The 19556-nt window shown below is 47.7% G+C and overlaps 6 protein-coding genes across 6 annotated transcripts; 4 read left to right on the plus strand and 2 right to left on the minus strand.

Annotated features, from left to right (window-relative positions):
* Window positions 1-64: 64 nt before the first annotated feature.
* On the plus strand, window positions 65-2947 carry TERG_02322 (uncharacterized protein; the record flags this gene model as incomplete). The annotated part of the gene is made up of 1 exon (XM_003237556.2): window positions 65-2947. The coding sequence occupies exon 1, from the start codon at window positions 740-742 to the stop codon at window positions 2945-2947; it is 2208 nt and encodes a 735-aa protein (XP_003237604.1). The 5' UTR covers window positions 65-739.
* A 1398-nt stretch (window positions 2948-4345) lies between these two features.
* Window positions 4346-6047, plus strand: TERG_02323 (uncharacterized protein; the record flags this gene model as incomplete). The annotated part of the gene is made up of 4 exons (XM_003237557.1): window positions 4346-4581; window positions 4658-5036; window positions 5096-5173; window positions 5226-6047. The coding sequence occupies 4 exons, from the start codon at window positions 4346-4348 to the stop codon at window positions 6045-6047; spliced, it is 1515 nt and encodes a 504-aa protein (XP_003237605.1).
* A 221-nt stretch (window positions 6048-6268) lies between these two features.
* On the minus strand, window positions 6269-8285 carry TERG_02324 (proline-tRNA ligase; the record flags this gene model as incomplete). Its single annotated transcript, XM_003237558.2, has 4 exons — window positions 6269-6279; window positions 6344-7599; window positions 7666-7835; window positions 7911-8285. The coding sequence occupies 4 exons, from the start codon at window positions 8283-8285 to the stop codon at window positions 6269-6271; spliced, it is 1812 nt and encodes a 603-aa protein (XP_003237606.2).
* A 345-nt stretch (window positions 8286-8630) lies between these two features.
* Window positions 8631-10660, plus strand: TERG_02325 (T-complex protein 1 subunit alpha; the record flags this gene model as incomplete). Its single annotated transcript, XM_003237559.1, has 6 exons — window positions 8631-8673; window positions 8750-8797; window positions 8855-8940; window positions 8997-9101; window positions 9177-10211; window positions 10277-10660. The coding sequence occupies 6 exons, from the start codon at window positions 8631-8633 to the stop codon at window positions 10658-10660; spliced, it is 1701 nt and encodes a 566-aa protein (XP_003237607.1).
* A 367-nt stretch (window positions 10661-11027) lies between these two features.
* Window positions 11028-12347, minus strand: TERG_02326 (uncharacterized protein; the record flags this gene model as incomplete). Its single annotated transcript, XM_003237560.2, has 1 exon — window positions 11028-12347. One exon carries the CDS (start codon window positions 12345-12347, stop codon window positions 11028-11030), a length of 1320 nt encoding a protein of 439 aa, XP_003237608.2.
* A 2279-nt stretch (window positions 12348-14626) lies between these two features.
* On the plus strand, window positions 14627-19513 carry TERG_02327 (uncharacterized protein; the record flags this gene model as incomplete). The annotated part of the gene is made up of 2 exons (XM_003237561.2): window positions 14627-18904; window positions 18959-19513. 2 exons carry the CDS (start codon window positions 14627-14629, stop codon window positions 19511-19513), a joined length of 4833 nt encoding a protein of 1610 aa, XP_003237609.2.
* Window positions 19514-19556: the final 43 nt, after the last annotated feature.

The following is a 19556-nucleotide window of genomic DNA, read 5'->3' on the forward strand; positions in this document are numbered from 1 at the left end:
TGACTCTCTAGTTCGGGTACTGGGAAGTGTGCCCCTGAAGCGTCTTCTTTCAACCTTGCCAATGCCCGGGAAAGTCGAGTCACGGAGTCGACAGTTACGAAGTTCCCCGTGGAGCGAAAACTGTCGCAGATTGGGTCACCTTGATTCAACGGTGGGATATATCAAGTACGAAGTATGCGCAGAGTCAGTACGGAGTATATGCATCATGCTACGTAAGTGGCCCAGACTCTTCCATATTTATTTGCTCATTAGAGTGTCTGTGGAGGCGGTATAGTTTGAATATGCATTGATAATGGAAATAGAAGATCTAGGGAACGCCTAACACTCCACCCCTTATGTCGATCACAAGTTAAGCTGAGGGCCTCGTATATATTCATTTTTCCTGCCCGGGTATAAGGTCTCCAGTCTTCCTTATGGAGTATACTCAAGCGCTTTTTTTTTCACTTCTCCGAACACTTTCGGTTGAATTTCTTTATTTTTCCAAGGCTGAACCTGGACTAGACCAAGACTTACAAAGAAAGACATCCCTACCTGTGTCCAGGGGAGCTCTCTCAAAATACGACCCCTTTTCAGAAAGACTAAAGGAAATAGCACTCAACCAATGCTCTACACCGGCATTACCACAGTTCGGCTGCATGTCATCACGATAAAATTCGCAAGCCAATCCTGAATATGCTCCGTATTCCCACTCTCCTGTTCCCTTTACCAAAACAAAAAGGGCGTATCGGGCGAAGGAGCTATGTCGGCCCTAAGGAAACTATTTAGCTCGGAGAGGCCCATATTTCATTACGACATAACTGACGGAGGACAGAACTCATACTCTCCTCTCGCTCAAGAGTCAGATTCTCCGGAAACTCGACCATCTCGCTTTCGCCATAGAAGCACTCTCCAATATATTGGATTTGAAAAGCAATTCGAAGACCTACACGAACAGCTGGAAACACGCCCGCCCCAAAGGCGTTCCTATCTAGGTCATATGTCGTCTCCTCGACGAACCAGGCGCCATGTTGATGTGCTGGAGGCTATATTCTCCAAGCAGAGTCTATATCATGCCCCAACCGTTGTGCCATTGACCACCACCTCTTACAACGAAGACATTGCCGAACGAAACCTTGCCAGCGGCGGCCAGGAACATAGAAGCTGCCCAAGTCGTTACTCCCACGTTATATCTGCAATATTCCAAGAAGATGTAGCAGATCGAAATATGGTACTGTTCAGTCCCCCTATCCTCATTTCGCCTCCTCCGGGAGAAGAGCAAATGGCCAGAAATAATCAGAAGCGAGCTGTGGCCAGGAGGGTGAAAATGAGCCAGCGAGAGTCAGATTCGAGTTTATGTGACGAAGCAGTTGCTCTTCGAACCATTGCTTCGGACCAAGATATCCGCAGGCATCCCTCGCATTCAGGTAATAGGAAGGAACTATCGAGCGGTAAGAAGTTGAGGGCAGACTCGGACGAAAATAGCCCATTGAGGTTAAGGAAGTCTGCTCCTAACTTCTCCGTTCACCCTGCCGAAGACGAGGAACATAATCCCAATGAAGCCTCTACAGCCAGCAAAAAACTCCCACAAGCACGAAGAACACAAGATACTTCCCAAGCTGAGCGAGACTGTGAACAGACAATTGAACGTCCATTATCGAAATCGTCCAATGACGACACTCAGGTGGCTAAAGAATCGACGTCTAAACCTGAGTCCCGAGACGCTTCATCCACCCCTCCACATAACTCATCAAACCGCTTGTTGTCACCAAACAGTGCTCGGAGACGAGTCAAGAGAAATGTCCGGGACCTGTCTATCAACACTCAACTGGCGGCTCCCGGAAAGAAGTTTGCAAAGATATCTAAAAAATCCCCTTTGAGACCTGTTCCAGTCTCTCCATGTCGAGAGCCCAGTGCAACGCTGGATGAAATAGTAAACAGTCCGACAGCCCTTACAAGTCCAATAAACCCGTCCCCAAGGCTTACTGGCTTTACAGCTTCGGAAATGTTGAATCTATTCAAACAAGCATGCGCATCATCCCAAACGAATGCAGCGCGCCCCACCTTCGAATCCCTCCAGGATACTATTATCCGCGAAATAAACAGTCATGATGCCTTCAGTCACATTAATCCGCAGAGCCCGAACCCCGTCTCGCCTGTCCCGTCTCTCACACCAGACCTAAGCACGAACGGAAAGCAAATGGAGAAGGATACGGCCCGGCCGATGACAGCCCTCTCAAGAACAAGGAGTGTTTCTTCAAGAGAAGGGAGCTTACGATCCAAACTGAGCTTCTGTTGTGATCATCAACTGAGACCAGAGTCTCAGGGGCGTGAGATATCGTTTCCAGCAATCAAAGAACTGGATCTGGAAAACAGCAACTCTGTGGCCCTCAAGAGAAGGCATTCCTGCTCTCAACCAGCACCCGGTCCTAGAGTACGAATTTTTGAACCCGACGATTCCTCGCCCACGCGAGGACGATCTGTGGCCGGAAGACGTCAACAAGTATCTATAGCTACAGGCCAGTTATCGGACATGTACCAAACCAAAGACCCGATTGGACACTCGAGCTTGCATTTCCGTCAGCAGCTTTCGAACGGTTACATTTCCAAGGCAGTCTCTATTTTTGATACGCCGCAGACTATAAAGCCATCTATGTCTCTTAATGGCAGAGATGGTGTTCACATGGGCGACATATCCCCACCTGTAGTATCTATTTTCAGCGATTTTGATGAGAAGCCATATGGTCCCAAGAGAAAACGCTCGACAACCATGAAGTCCTCGAAACTACATTTATTCATACCCTGTCGCAAATCTTCACGCCCGAAACACATTCCCATTGTCATTTCCAACACCACAACCAACAACGTTCTCTATGATCCCCCTTCTAGTGGCACCAAAAAAAGCCCGATCAGCCCTCTCTCTACTTCTTCTGGACGAAAACGCATGCCCTTTCGGATAATTGGCAGTTAAACTTCTACCCTCTACCGTTTACCCTCTCAGGCAACCCGGTTGCATCCTACAGTCTTGACCGCTCAACTGGCTGATTGGATGTCAATCGCTTGGTTTGTCCTGGTTATGACTTTTCCTATGTTTGTATATCGGATGATGTACTACTCTTTGGATGATGTACTTTGTTGCATCCCTCCTTCGCACCACGCAGGCATTTCATTAAGCGTTTATTTATGTGCTTCTTTTATCTTACATTCTTTGTGATTCCCCCATATATTATTTCCTTACCTTTTCATAGCTAGTTGCATCGAATATACCAGAATTATCGGCCTCACGGCACCTGCTGTTTAATTTATCTTGTTATTACTTGAAGTAAGCTACATGGCATCAAGGCTGTCCTACCAAAAAAATAGCCCTGGAAACGGGACAAACGCGATGTGTAACAAGGACTTCTCAAACCAAGGGCGAAAACCTACGATCCCCCGGCGCTACGCATGTAAGTAAGAAGCGGAGCGCAGCTGTCTCATACACCGCATTTTTGATGTCATACTCCGTATCCTCAGGTGGTATATCGGATGAGTCGCTGCAGACATTATCCTGGCAGCAAATTACTGGGCATCGTCGCTGTTCGGGACAGCCTGGACCTTTTCTAGCAGGTATAGCCGTTCAACGATTAGTACGAATGTAGACTGAACGTGGGATGCCAGCCAGAGTCAAACTGATTTCAGGTGGATACGGCCCTGCCTCTTGGTCTTTTAGTAAAGAACAAAGGATGTTTCATCTCCAGATTTTCCTTTTATCCGTAGCAAATCGCTGTACACCGTGACAACTGCGATAGATTTGGGGCTATGCATAAATGGCCAGATATTACCATGCTATCTGTCCTTTTCTCCCGACCCAAGTGGGCTACTTGCATTGAATGACTAGTGCAATGAACAGTTTCTGCCCATTCTACTCATTCGCTGTGACTCTCTCTATCCTACGCTGGCAGACACAAGGCGCACAAGGTGTAACCGCGTGTTGCGAAGTTGGGGATGGGCGTTTGAGATATACGAGGCCAAATAAGCTTGACATGCGGCCCGCCGAGCCAAGCACTGACCCCCTGACCCGTGGCGCCGGGATCATGTTCCGGGCACGGATCCACTCTGCAACTCTTGAGGACATCAATAAGGCGACGGTGTAGGACATGCGGCGCAGCAGGACGACGGTTTTGCATGTTCACAGAAATGTCAGTGATATCCTGCCTATCTGACACCCGAGTCTCGGAGGAGGAAGTTTCCGGCACTCGGTTTCCCGCAAATATGGATGTTATGCCTTTCACCCATCAGCTATACCCTCTTGGCTTAACCTCACCTTTACGGAGTACTCCAGATTAATTAGCTACAAGGCTACCCGGGAGTTACAGAAAGCCTGCTTAAAATGGGAGAACTAACGAGCTCATCCAGCATACCTGCAGCCACTACCCACCATACCAGCCCGGCTGCGGAGAAAGTTGAGGGAGATGCCCAGCTCGGGACGGTGGAAGCCAGCCGGCAATCTATAGACCCCAATATCGTTGACTGGGATGGGCCTGACGATCCGGAGAACCCGCTCAACTGGTCATCAACAAGGAGGATACTGATTATCATATTTGTGAGCTCTTATACATTTACCTCGTAGGTGATATTTCCTCTTTTTACTTTGGATCCAGTCAGAGCGCAGAAGGCTAGCTAACTTAATCTATAAACGCAGAAATCTAGCCGCAACGATATTTGCCCCCGGGGTAAAGCAGATGGCATATGAGTTCCACATCACCAATACTATCGTTGAATACATGATAATAAGCATTTACGTGCTTGGATTTGCTCTAGGCCCGATTATATTTGGGCCCCTCTCCGAATTATATGGCCGCCTTGTCATTTACTACACATGTATCCTGGTATTTCTGGCCTTTACCGCAGGGTGCGCATTTAGTACCAATGTGGAGATGTTCCTTGCCTTTCGATTCATATGCGGCTGCGCTGCCTCTGGTCCTATGAGTATCGGAGGTGGTACATTAGCTGATATCATCCCTCAGGAGGAACGAGGAAGGGCCATAAGCATATTCACTTTGGGGCCCATGCTAGGTCCTGTATGTGACCTTCTACCCGAGGAGTAACCGATAATCCCACTGACTTGCCACGCAAATAGATCCTTGGCCCTGCTATCGGCGGTTTTGTATCCCAGTATGCCACCTGGCGCTGGACCTTGAGGGTTATTTTGATATTGGTGGGCTACTCCTGCTGCAGCTAGGTGGGGGTTTATTCTAATGTATTCACAGGCTGGGATTATTAGCATCGGTACTTTCTTGTTTCTAAAGGAGACGTACGCACCAACCATATTGCAGAACAAGGAAAAACGTCTGAGGAAAAAGACAGGAAACCCAAAATTCAGACCGAAAGTGGTCAAGAACGGGGCTCCTCATCAAATGATCTTGCAGGCAATCATCCGTCCGATGAAGTTGCTCATTTTCTCACCTATAGTTTTACTCCTTGCTCTATATGCAGGCCTAGTATATGGCTTCTTTTTCCTGCTTTTCGCTACTTTCCCGTTAGTGTTCCAGAATACTTACGGATTTAGCAGCGGGACGTCTGGCCTTGCATACCTCGGTCTAGGTGTTGGGATGATGATAGGCTTACTTGTATTTTCCGTCGTGAGTGATAGGGTGCTAGTTAAGAAACCAGGCGAATCCATGGCGAAACCAGAACAGCGTTTGATTCCCATGAAATGGTTCGGCCTTGCAACCCCAATTGGCTGTTTCATATATGGTTGGGCTGCGCACTACCACACACACTGGACGATACCGATATTAGGGACAGTCATCATGGGGTTTTCATCACTGTTTATAATGACCCCAGCCCAGATTTACTGTGTTGATGCATTCGGACCGCAGGCCGCTGCCTCCGCACTTGCTGCCAATCTACTCATCCGCTCGCCATTCGGTGCTTTTCTCGACCTTGCTGCTGGCCCATTATATGGAAAACTGGGACTGGGTTGGGGGAATAGTGTGTTAGGATTCATTATCCTGGCGTTCACGCCGGTACCGTGGTTATTTTATCGATACGGGGAATATTTGCGAACTCGATTTGCAGTCGAGTTATAGCATCAATGGTAGGATTCAATAGACATTGGGAGGCTGTAAAAGGTAGAGCTCTAGAATATACTCCTGTATATCTATTCGATCCGTCACCTTTAAACATAGTCATGACATCAATCATCGAGAATAAAGTACAAAAATTCATTGACTTCAATGGCTAAGTAACTCCTAGGAATGTTTCAAAGCAATGAAAGATTAATCTTGTGGTATCAAAAGGAGGATGTGTTTTAATATGATCCTGGAAAGAAAGTTAGACTCGGCCAAAAAAAAATAGTCAGTTTAGTAGAATGGGGAGCACTTACGTCCGAACATGCACCACTTCTCGGCTGTCTTTTCACACTTGGGGTTGGTACACTTGGTTACTCCAAGTTCAATACCATCTGGCTGATCGAATGGAATGCATAAACTCTTAGCACCCATGCTTGGAGCTTTGGCATCCTGGGGTTCACCAGACTCCTCTTCCGCCTTTCTGGCACTCATTTCCTTGATTTGATCCTCACATTCCTCAGTCAAGCAGTGTGGAATCATGCATATATTCTTGGAGTTCAGAGCAGGGCAGAAATCATCCCAGTTAGTGATCTTCTTGAGGTTTTCATCAAATGATGCCTTAGCACGAGAGTAGAGGTCTGCTTGGATAGTCTCAAGCAAGGCGGGAACAGCGGTACCCAGGTCTTTAATCGAAATGGAGGATTTTCCCTCCTTTCCGGCGATGTCACGACGCGAGGTAGTGACAAAGGATCCAGCAGACTCCCCAGGGCCAAATTCCAGGCGGAGAGGGATACCCTTAAGCTCCCAGTCATTGAACTTCCATCCAGGGGTATATCCATCACGCTTGTCAACTTCAACACGGACACCAGCTGCAGATAGAACCGTGGCTATGGCTTCAATCTCGGCCATTATAGCTGCGCGCTCCTCATCAGGAGTTTTTGCACCCAGACCAACTGGAACAATGACGGTTTGGATATCAGCGACACGTGGTGGAAGAACCAATCCGCGGTTATCACCATGGATCATGACCATCACACCGATGGTTCGAGTGGACAGCCCCCAAGAGTTCTGCCAGATATGCAATGGTGGCTTCTTCTCATCTGGGCGGGCAGATGGATCCTCAACAGTGATGCCGAACATCTTGCTAAAATTCTGGCCGAGGCCGTGTGATGTTCCTCCCTGAATTCCACGTCCAGTGGCTGGAATGTATCCTTCTACGGTAGTGGTATAGAGACCACCGGCAAATTTCTCTTTGTCAGTCTTCTGACCCTGGATGACAGGGACAGCGAGGAGTTCTTCATAAACATGAGCATAGTGCTGGAGAATCTGGAGAACCTCCGTATGAGCTTCTTCTCTTGTTAAATGAGCAGTGTGACCTTCTTGCCATAGGAACTCTCTTGTACGGAGGAATGGCTGCGGGTTTTTGAACTCCCATCTGACAACAGAGTTCCACTGGTTGAGTTTGAGTGGCAGGTCGCGGTGACTTCGGATCCATTTAGCATAATATGGATACATAACAGTTTCGGAAGTTGGACGGATAGCTATTTTCTTCTCGAGAGGAGAGTTTCCACTATGAAGTCATCGTTAGTTGAATGTTTTAATAGTCACCAAAAGCGATAACGGGTGTAGTGCCTACGCATGAGTCACCCAGGCTACCTCAGCAGCAAAGCCCTCTATATGGTCTTTTTCCTTCTTCAAAACATCTTCGGACACGAATAGAGGAAATGAGCAGTTCTTAACATTCATCTGCTTGATTTTGGCATCAAACCAGCTCTGGATCTGTTCCCATATGAAAAAGGAGTGAGGCTATAGCCATAGATTAGTGACTTGCTCTGACTCCCCAGCCTGTAAACCAAACTGTAGCAGCAAAAACCAGCATACCTTAAGAACAAAGCATCCAGATACATCATAGTAGTCCAACATCTCGCCCTTGAGCAATACCTGCTGATACCATGCTGCAAAATCGTCCTCCTTGGCCACATCTATACCGATCAGCGCAGGTCCGTCGCCCTTCTTCTTTGCCGGCTTCACGGCCGCATGCTTCGTTCCACTGTGACCAATCCCTTTATCCACCTTCTCTGCCTTCCCTGCCTTGCCTTGAGCAAGCTTCTCCTTCTTAGCAGCCTTCTTCGCGGCGTTCTTCGAGATCTCTGCTGGCTGAGGGGCGCCAGCGTCGCCTGTGGGGTTTGCGCTGCGCTCAGGAAGCGAAGTTGGCTCAGTCGCGGCGGCGGGAGCAGCAGATTCCTGGCCCGACATGACTTTTCCTTCGAGTAGCAACCAATATCAAGCTGTGTCGAGCAGTCGAGGGAGCTGAGATCGTTGAAGCCGAACACCTTGAAGTTGTACATGCAGTTTTGTCCTTTTCTTTCCCCCACACGCACAAAAAGTTTGGAGGGGTCGAAAATGATCACACAAAAAGAGTCTCACCGCCTTCAGGTGGCAGAATAAGCCCAAAAGCTGCTTTTTTGTTCTTTCGCGCTGGACAAGAAAGAAGAGAAAAACAACCGACGGCAACCCATCTTGTTAGCGGCTCTTTGGACGACGGTTATACAGGCTCGAGGCACCGGCAGACGAAACTATTTCAGGCGCTGAGAGACGGCCATGGCAAGCATCTTCGAGCAGTCGCGGAATTCCGGGACCCTGTGTGAGTTGAGCCCCTTGTTTTTGCTGGCTTGACCCGCAAGACAGCTAAGCTGACAGGCCGCCGTTTGGTATACCAGTCCTAGGAGGAACCAAGCTGAGTGGCTCTGATATTCGCGATCAGAATGGTGCGTTGAAGCTCTCTCTCGATGAATGCAGCTGTTGTTTCTAAGGAGTCTTTCCAGTTCTCGCAACACAAGCCATTGCCAATGTGGTGAAAAGCTCGTTTGGCCCCTCCGGGCTAGATAAGATGATGGTGGATGATATAGGGGTAAACATCGCCAATTCGACCTTGGTTTATACTGGTTGTGCTTACATTTGGCACAGGATGTCACAGTCACAAACGACGGGGCTACGATTTTGAGCTTACTCGATGTCGAGCACCCGGCCGGAAAGATCTTGGTCGATCTCGCTCAGCAGCAAGACAAGGAGGTACTTCAATTTTCTGTTTTATGCATATGTCTGCATGAATCTGCAAGTTTCGACGGCTTTCTGACGGTCAACTAGGTTGGAGATGGCACAACTTCGGTTGTGTTGATAGCAGCGGAACTCCTTCGACGTGGAAACGACTTGATGAAGAACAGGATACATCCCACCACCATCATAACCGGATACAGGTTAGCCCTTCGCGAGGCCGTTAAGTATATGAACGAAAACATCAGCATCAAGGTCGAAAACTTGGAGAAAGACAGCATGTTGAACATTGCCAAAACCTCCATGTCCAGCAAAATTATCGGATCGGACATGGATTTCTTTGCAAAGATGGTTGTTGATGCTATGCTCTCCGTCAAGACAACATCACCCAAGGGAGAAGTAAAGTACCCCGTTAAGGCGATCAACTTGCTTAAAGCACACGGAAAGAGTGCCACGGAATCGATACTGGTTAACGGTTATGCCTTGAACTGCACTATCGCGTCTCAAGCCATGCCCACCAGAATAACAGATGCAAAGATTGCCTGTCTTGACATGAACCTTCAGAAGGAACGGATGAAGCTCGGAGTTCACATCACTGTTGAAGATCCAACCCAACTGGAGAAGATCCGTGAGCGAGAAGCCGGCATTGTCATTGACAGAATAGAGATGATTCTTAAGGCTGGCGCTAACGTTATCTTCACCACCAAGGGAATTGATGACATGTGCTTGAAGATGTTTGTAGAAAAGGGTGCCATGGCTGTTCGACGATGCAAGAAGGAAGACTTGCGAAGAATTGCTAAGGCTACCGGAGCCACTCTCCTCAGCACTCTCTCTGATCTCAACGGAGATGAGAAGTTTGAAACCTCCAGCTTGGGCTACGCAGACGAAGTTGTGCAGGAGAGAATATCGGATGACGAGTGCATCTTGGTCAAGGGAACCAAAGTCTTCAGCTCTGCGTCAATCATCCTCCGTGGGTCCAACGATTTCCAGCTAGACGAGATGGAACGATCAGTGCATGATTCTCTGTGTGCTGTCAAGCGAACACTCGAGAGTGGTTCCATTGTTCCGGGAGGCGGTGCTGTAGAGACAGCTCTTCACATCTACCTTGAGGAGTTTGCAAGCACAGTGGTAAGTAGACCCTGATAATCAACGTTTTATATTTGGCCAAATCCAATTGACCCCTCAATGCTTAGAGCTCCCGAGAGCAACTTGCAATTGGTGAATTTGCCCAATCTCTACTCATCATTCCCAAGACACTGGCTGTCAATGCTGCCAAAGACGCGTCCGAGCTTGTAGCCCAGCTACGCTCTCGCCACGCCCACGCCCTCCGTGTCCAAGAGGGCGTTGCCAATGAAGCCGACAAAGCTATCGCCAAGCAAAAGAACTATCGAAACTACGGGCTCGAGCTCCTGAAGGGCCGAGTAACTGATTCCGTCAAAGCTGGTGTCCTGGAACCTAGCATGAGCAAAGTGAAGCAGCTCAAGAGTGCCGTCGAAGCATGCATTGCCATCATGAGAATCGATACCATGATTAAACTGGATCCTGAGAAGCGCGAAGATGACGGACATGGCCATTAGATTAATGTTGAAACAGAACCGTGTACTATGCCTGTTATATGATAGCTTGTCTGAGCTACTACAGCATAATGCATATCTCTTAATGTCCTGGAAAGAGAAAGAATATAAAAGCTTCGATTCGCATAGACTACACTACCATTTGCGTCTATTTTTGGACTTACTAATGAAAAAATATGGAGAGGGCGATATGCTATATTTAAAGTATCATAACTCGCTAATTCTGTAGTGTATGGATATGCTAAAACTAAACGAAACTGTTCCAGCCGGAAGAGAAAAGCAAGACAACGCCGAAGGTTCAACCCTTATCTCCCGTGAAATGTCATCATGGGTGTAACGCTGTAACTAAGGAAAAGAGAAAAAAGTTCAATTACGCTTCGTCGTCATCATAGGATGAGTCCTTAACGTCTGCCCAACCGCACTGCCATCGTTGTCCGTTTATATCCCCATCACGTCGGAGTTTTCGAGCCGCGGGGCCCTCACGCCAGCATCTCGCATGCAAATCATCGCTGACAGTGACCAATTCGCCCCCGTGTGCCCATGAGACAGCAGTGACTTCCTTATTATGGCCCTCAACCAGGGCTGTTCCATGTTGGTATATGGGGATAGTATGTTCTAGTCTCTCAGAGAGACTTGAGCTGGAGTTTGATCTCCGAAGACAAGGACGGAGACGATGTTCAGCAGTGGACTGTATGGGAGGTAACGATGTGTTGGTAGTTGGAGTGGTAGATGGAGGCTGGTTGGTGGACGATGCAAGGGAAGGAGTAAGGTATCTTTCATTTGCGGGGAAGAGTATGGCACAGTTATCACTGCTTCCAACCGACAGAAGTTCAGTCTTATCGTCAACTGCTCGACGGAGGCCCAGCTTGACGAAAAATGAACCAACCATCAGTCGTGGGTGACGGAAACCGTAAAGAGGGCCTAGACCGGCCTTAGCCTCTTCTGCAGGATATCGTCGTCCGGGGGTGTTATTGGGCTGTGACATTTCAGGAGAGTTGCCCAGAAGTAGATGAGGGGTCGAATATGCATAAATAGTACCGTCTCTGCAGAGGGTGTAGAGTCTACTTCCGTCTGTATTAAATGTCAGGGAGGTCAGGCCGAACTGGCGGAAGCGAGAATGACTGTCTGGCTGGCGGGTTGAAGCCAGCGGAACAGCAGCTCGTCGTAAAGTGTATGCAGTTCGAAGATCCCACAGTCTCACACAGGCGTTTGATTCTGAGGAGGTAACAAACAAATGTTCACGGCCTGGGTTCAGGAAGGAAACCGAGGTGACGGTTGTGTCATCACGACGTAGCTGGGATTCCTGTTCGGACTTGGTACGAGCTCTCTCCAGATGTGCACCTGTAATGGTCTTGGACGTTTGAGCATACTTCATCTTAGCCGGTGGTCTGAGAGTGTCATCATCATCGTCACCAAGAGAGCATTGCAACCGGAAAGCTGGCTTGTCATAGGCCTTGTACCTTAGGTCCCATATATTGACGCTGCCATCTCGGCTGCACGTTGCAACTACGTTGTTGTTGCTTCCAGGCTGGAACTGCACCCGTTTGACGGAGCAAGTATGCTTGGATAGAGAGTAGATAGGGGTTTGGGTAGTCATATCAATAATGTGGGAGGTTTGATCTCCGGATGCTGTGGCTAACAGTTTATCATCGCTGGAGAATTCAAGATCCATTATGGAGTTCTTATGCATCGACGGGAATGATAAATACGCGCTAGAAAACCCGTTCTCAACATCGGGCGAGGTATCCAGTAGTCTGATACCACCAGCTTCATCCCCAACAGCAACCAAGGAATTGGCTTTATATTGTTAGTTTTTAACTTTATACATTTATGGTTCAGGGGTATAGAAAGAATACTTACTGTTGCACGAGGCGGTACAATATGGTGTTACGGGATACTCCCCTTTCCAGCAAGCATGACTATCTTCTGACTTGCTATAGAAACTTGCCGTCTCGTCCTGCCAGTCTATAAAGAGTCAGTTTTGATACTCCACTAAAGCATGCATACCATCATAGTCTAGTCAGAACGTACTGGTGCCACTTGAAGCTCGTATAGTCGTCCTGGAGCGTCTGGACAGACCAAAGCTGCGTACATGTAAACTTGATGATGGTTGGGCAAGAACTTTAGATCGACGCAACGGAGGCGGCATCTGAAGCGTCTCAACCGGCTCCTCGGCTTCTGGCTCAGCAACCTCATCAGCCGGGGCAAAGATATTGCCTCTTTTCGGTGATGATGCATCATCAAATATTGGTGCTGCAATCCGCACTCGTCTCAGCGGGGATGATTGGAGAGGAGGTGAGCTCAGTCCGCAGAAGGACAGCCTTCTCTTTTTGCTAGGTGTACGGAACGGGTCCTGGCACGGTGAAGAACTGGTGATTGCGCAGTCACTACTATCAGGAACACCAGGAAACGCCGGTCCCAGCCGGTTCAAGGCCGGAGAGGACGTGATCTCCTGCAGGGCGTTTCGTATGGACCGGCTCCGGGTATTGGGAGCGTTGAGAGAAGATCTGGGGGTGAAGAAGCGCCGAAACGACCGAGGAGTGACTGGAGGCTTCTTCTTCGGCTTCATAGGAGGAGGAGAGGAGGGCAGCGTGTCCTCAGTCGCATTGAGCGAAGGAGGAGATGATGGGACGTCATCGTCTTCGTGGACATCAACCATGGCTGCTGCTGTATTGTTCAATATAAATATTGACACGGCGGATGGACGAGAGCGAACCGAGTCCCCTTTGTCCCTTTGTGAATAACCACTCTCAATTCATCTAGTAGGTAGGATCAATAAAATACAAAAATCGTGCCGGTGAATGAATGTCCTCGACGTTGCCAGCCAGCGTCTTCCCGCCACCGACGAAAGAAAAAAAAGATGCGATGTTCGCTTTCTTGCTGCGGCTTTCACGTCGCGCGCGAGTCACGAAAAAAAAACAATATTTCCTTATTTAGACCCGCAAGAGGTAAAAGTCTTGGCAAAACGCACTTTTTTTACGTGACGCGCAGTTGGCCCGTGCTTTTTCCTTTATTTTTTAGCCTCGGCTTAGGCCGAAAGGGGACTAGCGTAAGTGTGCCTGAAAAGGGCAGGCGGTGAGGCGACTTCTTGGCGCGGCAGAAAAGCGGCTTATGTAATATTGAAAATCTCAAAGTTTATATTTTTCTTTTTGCTTTTCGATAGGAAAAAAAAAAAAAAAATAAATAAAAATTAAAGAATAAAAAAAATGATTGTTGACGATCTGGATTAAAGACGGGAGCTCTTTGGCCAGCAATTCGTCAATACAGCGCTATGATGGCGCAAATAAAGAGGAAAGGCCACGGTCAGGATGAGTCAAGCAGCTCTGCGCCGAAGAAAAAGGCCAAGGTGGACGCTGAAGAGCTCAATGGCGCTTCAAAGCTGAAGAAGAAATCAAAGGAGCCAAAGGAGCAGAAGGAACAGAAGGAGACCGTGAAAGCGAGCAAGAAGGATACAAACACCGTTTCGAAAGCTGCGCCGATATCAATGCTGCGAGATGAACAGCCTGCCTTTCCTCGAGGTGGTAACAACGTGCTCACCCCTCTTGAGCGGAAGCAGATACAGATTCAAGCTACCAAGGACGTCTTATTCGAGCAAAAGGGGAAGAATGGTGCGGAATTTGCGAATAGTGAGGACGAAGGAAGCTTGGGTGCGGCAGAAGATAAGAAGGATGCCAGTACTAAATCGAAGAAAAGAAAAGCAAAGGCATCGAAGACCAAGGAAGCGCCAGCAGCAGCTAAACAAGGAGTGAAGGTTGAATCCCTCACTTACAAGGTAAGAAGTGATGTTACTACTGTTGTCAAGTCTGACCATCAGCTAATTGATAATAGCGTATTGCGGTAGGATCCAGAATTCTGGGCCAGGTCTCGAGCATAGGCCTCCACGATATCTCACTAGCTCTTCCAAATAACCTGACGGGTTTCGTGCCGCTAAACGCAATATCTAAATCTTTGACCAGAAAAGTTGAGGCTATGTTAGGAGATGACAAGAGTGAAGACGAGGAGGATGAGGATGATGATGACCTCGATCTGAAAAGCTATGTCAAAGTTGGACAATATTTGCGCGCAGCTGTCACCGCCACTATCCGAAATGAGGATGATAGGAAAGTGAAAAACAAGAAACATATTGAACTATCTATTGAACCTCATGCTGCAAATTCGGGCCTAACAAAGGCTGATATGGTGGTCAATGCTACAGTCCAAGCGTCGGTTATTAGTGTCGAAGATCATGGCCTTGTTATGGATCTGGGCCTGGAAGAGAATGAAGCTAAAGGATTCATTTCCTCTCGAGAGCTACCTGCGGGAGTTGACATATCTACTGTCAAAGAGGGTTCAGTTTTCCTATGCATTGTTACCGGCCAAAACGCCAGTGGAACTGTCATCAAGCTCTCTGCAGACCTCGCTTCTCCTGGTTCTGTCAAAAAGGCCCACTTCCTAAACACGGCGCCAACAATCAATGCATTTCTGCCAGGAACTGCCGCTGAGATACTAATTACTGAAGTGACTCCTCGTGGTATGATTGGAAAAATTATGGGAATGCTGGATGCTGTGGTAGACGTTATTCACTCTGGAGCTAGCGACGGGAAAAAGGACCTGACTACAAAGTACCATGCAGGTGCGAAAATCAAGGGCCGACTCATTACTACATATCCCTCCAGTGATCCAGTCAAACTTGGTTTCTCCATTCTTGACAGTGTTCTGAAGTTCTCTCCCACGGCCACCCTTGTGAATGGAGCCGGTGATGATTTGCCATCAATCTCAGATATCATACCCGAGGTTAAGGTTACCTATGTTGATAGCTCTCTGGGATTGTACGTTCAACTAGGCTCTACCAAACACCAAGGGTTCGTACATCTTTCCAGGATTGCAGATGGACGAGTCGATTCTATTTCGTCTATCGAAGGACCCTATAAAGTAGGCTCAACTCACGAGGGCAGGATAATTGGCTTCAGTGCTATGGACAACTTGTTCTTGGTATCCTTGGAGCCAAAGATCATCGAACAGCCTTTCTTCCGTCTCGAAGATGTGACCGTTGGTAGCGTTGTGAAGGGAAAGATTGAGAAACTTCTCATTAAGCCGGAAGGTATCAATGGGTTGATAGTCTCTTTGACAGATAGCATTTCTGGCCTTGTACCGGAAATGCATATGGCTGACACCAAACTACAACACCCGGAGAAGAAATTCCGGGAGGGTCTCAAAGTCTCCGTTCGAGTTTTGTCCGTCGATCTACAAAAGCGTCAGCTCAGGTTGACCCTGAAAAAATCACTTCTGAACAGTGATTCAGCTCCCTGGAAGGATTACGAAAGCATCTCGGCAGGCAACCGATCCCCAGGAACCCTGATCAAAATTCAGAATAATGGCGCGATTGTGCAGTTCTATGGCGCCGTGAAGGGCTTCCTACCAGTCTCCGAGATGAGCGAAGCCTACATTAAAGACCCTTCACAACATTTTACTGTTGGTCAGGTCGTTAATGTACATGCTCTTACTGTTGACGCAGAGAATGAAAGATTGATTGTCTCTTGCAAGGATCCCTCTACTGTGACTGCAGACTACCAATCCGCTTTTGAAAAGGTTCATCCAGGACTTGTAGTTTCTGGAACCGTTTTTGAAAAGTCAAGCGATGACTTGCTTATCAAATTACAGGACTCCGGTCTGATCGCAAGAATTACTTCTGACCATATCTCCGACGGCTCCTCAGCAAAACGTACGTCCACTCTGAACCGTATCAGAGTTGGTCAGAAGATGGACGGTCTTTTAGTTTACAGAGTGAAGAAGTCCCATCGCCTCATCGAAGTTACCAACAAGGCAACCCTCAAGGAAGCTGCCGCTGAGGGAAGGCTACCAGCCAATTTTGAAGACATCAAACACGGTTTGAAAGTAACGGGCATCGTCAAGAATATCATCCCCGAGGGAATATTTGTGGAATTTTTGGATAACCTCACCGGCCTGATACCAAAGCGCTTGGTTGATGATGATCATGCTTCTCGACCTGATTTCGGATACAGTCGATTCCAGGTAATCTCCGCTACAGTCTGCGCCGTACAAGAGGATTCGGACCGTTTCCTTCTTAGTTTAAGACCTGTGTCAAAGCCCAAACAGCAGTCTGACTCCAACTCAGCATCAGAAAAAAAGGCTCCTGCTGTGGTCTTGAATAATCCCGTTGATGAAGAATTGAAGGCTATGGAGGATATTGTAGTTGGAAGAATCACCAAAGCCAAAATCACATCGGTCAAGGATACACAGCTCAATGTTGTTCTAGCCGACAACGTTCAAGGAAGAATCGATATTTCTGAAATATTCGACTCCTGGGAAGACATCAAGGACCGAAAACGCCCTCTTAAATCATTTCACTCCAAGGAAATTCTTCCAGTCAGGGTTCTTGGAATCCATGACGCTAGAAATCACAAATTTTTGCCCATCAGCCATCGGTCTGGTAAAGTATCGGTTTACGAGCTCTCTACTAAGCGCAGTTGCCTTCAGGCGGGTGAGTTCAAACCTCTTCATCTTGAACAACTTAAGGCTGGGGACCAGTATATCGGATTCGTGAACAATATTGCGGAGGACTGTCTATGGTTGAACATTTCACCAAATGTACGAGGGCGGCTTCGCATCACCGACATTTCCGACGATATTTCAATCAGAGGAAATATTCAGAAAAATTTCCCTATCGGCTCGGCCCTGCAAGTGGCTGTAACCGGGATAGACGCTGAAAAAAATCGACTTGACTTGTCAGCTAGAATCGGAAGTTCAGCTAAGACACTAACCGTTGCGGACCTATCCAAGGGGATGATCCTGGTGGGAAGAGTTACCAAAATAACTGATCGCCAAGTGTTGGTCCAAATTAATGACAATGTTGTCGGTGCTATTTCTCTTATCGATATGGCCGATGATTATACCAAAGTCAACCCAACCAACTTCCATAAGAACGAAGCTCTGCGTGTCTGTGTTGTCGACGTCGATATTCCCAACAAGAAGATTTCTTTCTCCGTTCGACCATCAAAGGTTCTTAGTTCCTCGTTGCCCGTCGTCGATCCTGAGATAACTTCAATCGATAACCTCAAAATCGGCCAGATCGTCCGTGGGTTTATTCGAAGAGTTGACAATATTGGAGTCTTCGTGACTCTAGGACATGATGTGACCGCCTATATCCGAGTTTCAGATCTTTCGGATTCGTTTTTGAAGGAGTGGAAGGATGAGTTCCAGGTTGACCAGCTTGTTCAAGGTAGACTTACGGTGGTGGACAAGGACAACAACAAGATACAGATGACACTGAAGAAATCAGCCTTGGACCCCAACTATAAACCTCCATTCACCCTAAAAGACTTAAAAGTCGGTCAAATTGTTACCGGTAAGGTTCGGAAGGTCGAGGAGTATGGTGCTTTCATTGCCATCGACGGCAGTGCCAACCTAAGTGGGCTGTGTCACAGGTCCGAGATGGCGGAGAAGCGGGTTGAAGATGCTACCCAGCTGTACGAAAAGGATGACATCGTCAAGGCAAAGGTATTGAAAGTTGATCTGGAGAAAGGCCAAATCGCGTTAGGCTTGAAAGCATCATACTTCAGGGATCTCCCGGATGAGGATGAGAGCGAAGCCAATGCTAGTGATGATGAAGCAGGCGGTATCAAGCTTGATGCTGGAGTCGATTCGGACGACGATGTATCCATGGGAGGTGTTGACCTTGAAGGAGAAGACGACGAAGAGGAAGAGGAAGAGGAGGATAGTGATGAAGATACTGAAATGGAAAACGCTTCTGATAGCATTAAAAAGGGCGGCCTTGTTACCTCTGGCTTTGACTGGACTGGTGATGGAGATAAAGACAAATATGAGGCCGCCGATGAGTCTGCTGAGGATGACGGCGCGACCAAGAGGAAAAAGCGCCGGAAGGCAGAGATTCAAATTGACAGAACTGGCGACCTGGATGCTAATGGACCCCAGTCTGTTGCTGACTATGAGCGGTTACTTCTTGGAGAACCGGATTCTAGTTTGCTGTGGTTGAAGTACATGGCTTTCCAGTTGGAGCTCGGCGAAGTGGACAAGGCAAGAGAAATTGCCGATCGTGCTTTGCGAACAATGAGTATCGGACAAGATACAGAGAAGCTCAATATCTGGATTGCACGACTTAATCTGGAAAATACCTTTGGCAATGATGACACTCTTGACGAGGTCTTCAAGAGCGCCTGCGAGTATAACGATGCTCATGAAATATATGACAGGATGACAAGCATATTCATCCAATCGGGCAAAACAGAGGTAAGCATATATGCACCATTCACCCAGCCATTATCAATGCTAATAAATATATAGAAAGCGGATGAGCTTTTCCAAACTGCCCTGAAGAAAAAGGTCTCTTCCACCCCAGATTTCTTCTTAAACTATGCCAATTTCCTGTTTGATACCATGGAAGCTCCTCAGCGCGGCCGTGACCTACTTCCTCGTGCATTGCAATCTCTACCTCCCCATACCCATGTTGAAGTTACTTCCAGATTTGGTCAATTGGAATTCCGCTCCCCTAACGGAGATATCGAGCGTGGAAGAACAGTATTTGAGGGCCTCTTGTCCTCGTTCCCCAAGCGTATTGATTTGTGGAACGTGTTGTTGGATTTGGAGATCAAAGTTGGTGACGAAGAGCAGGTGAGACGGCTCTTTGAGCGCGTGCTTGGAATCGGCCATGGTGTTGTCGCAGCCGATGGAACCAAAGGAGGTCCCAAAAAGAAACTAAAAGAAAAGCAAGCCAAATTCCTTTTCAAGAAATGGCTTGCGTTTGAAGAGAAGATTGCACCTGAAGGAGATACAAAGATGGTGGACGAAGTCAAAGCTCGTGCCGCAGATTATGTCAGGTCTATCAAAGGAGATGCTTGAAAGAGGCTTTTATAGATTAAAGCTTCTCGTTTTATGTTTTGTT

Source organism: Trichophyton rubrum (assembly GCF_000151425.1).
Source record: "Trichophyton rubrum CBS 118892 genomic scaffold supercont2.2, whole genome shotgun sequence".
NCBI lineage: Eukaryota > Fungi > Ascomycota > Eurotiomycetes > Onygenales > Arthrodermataceae > Trichophyton > Trichophyton rubrum.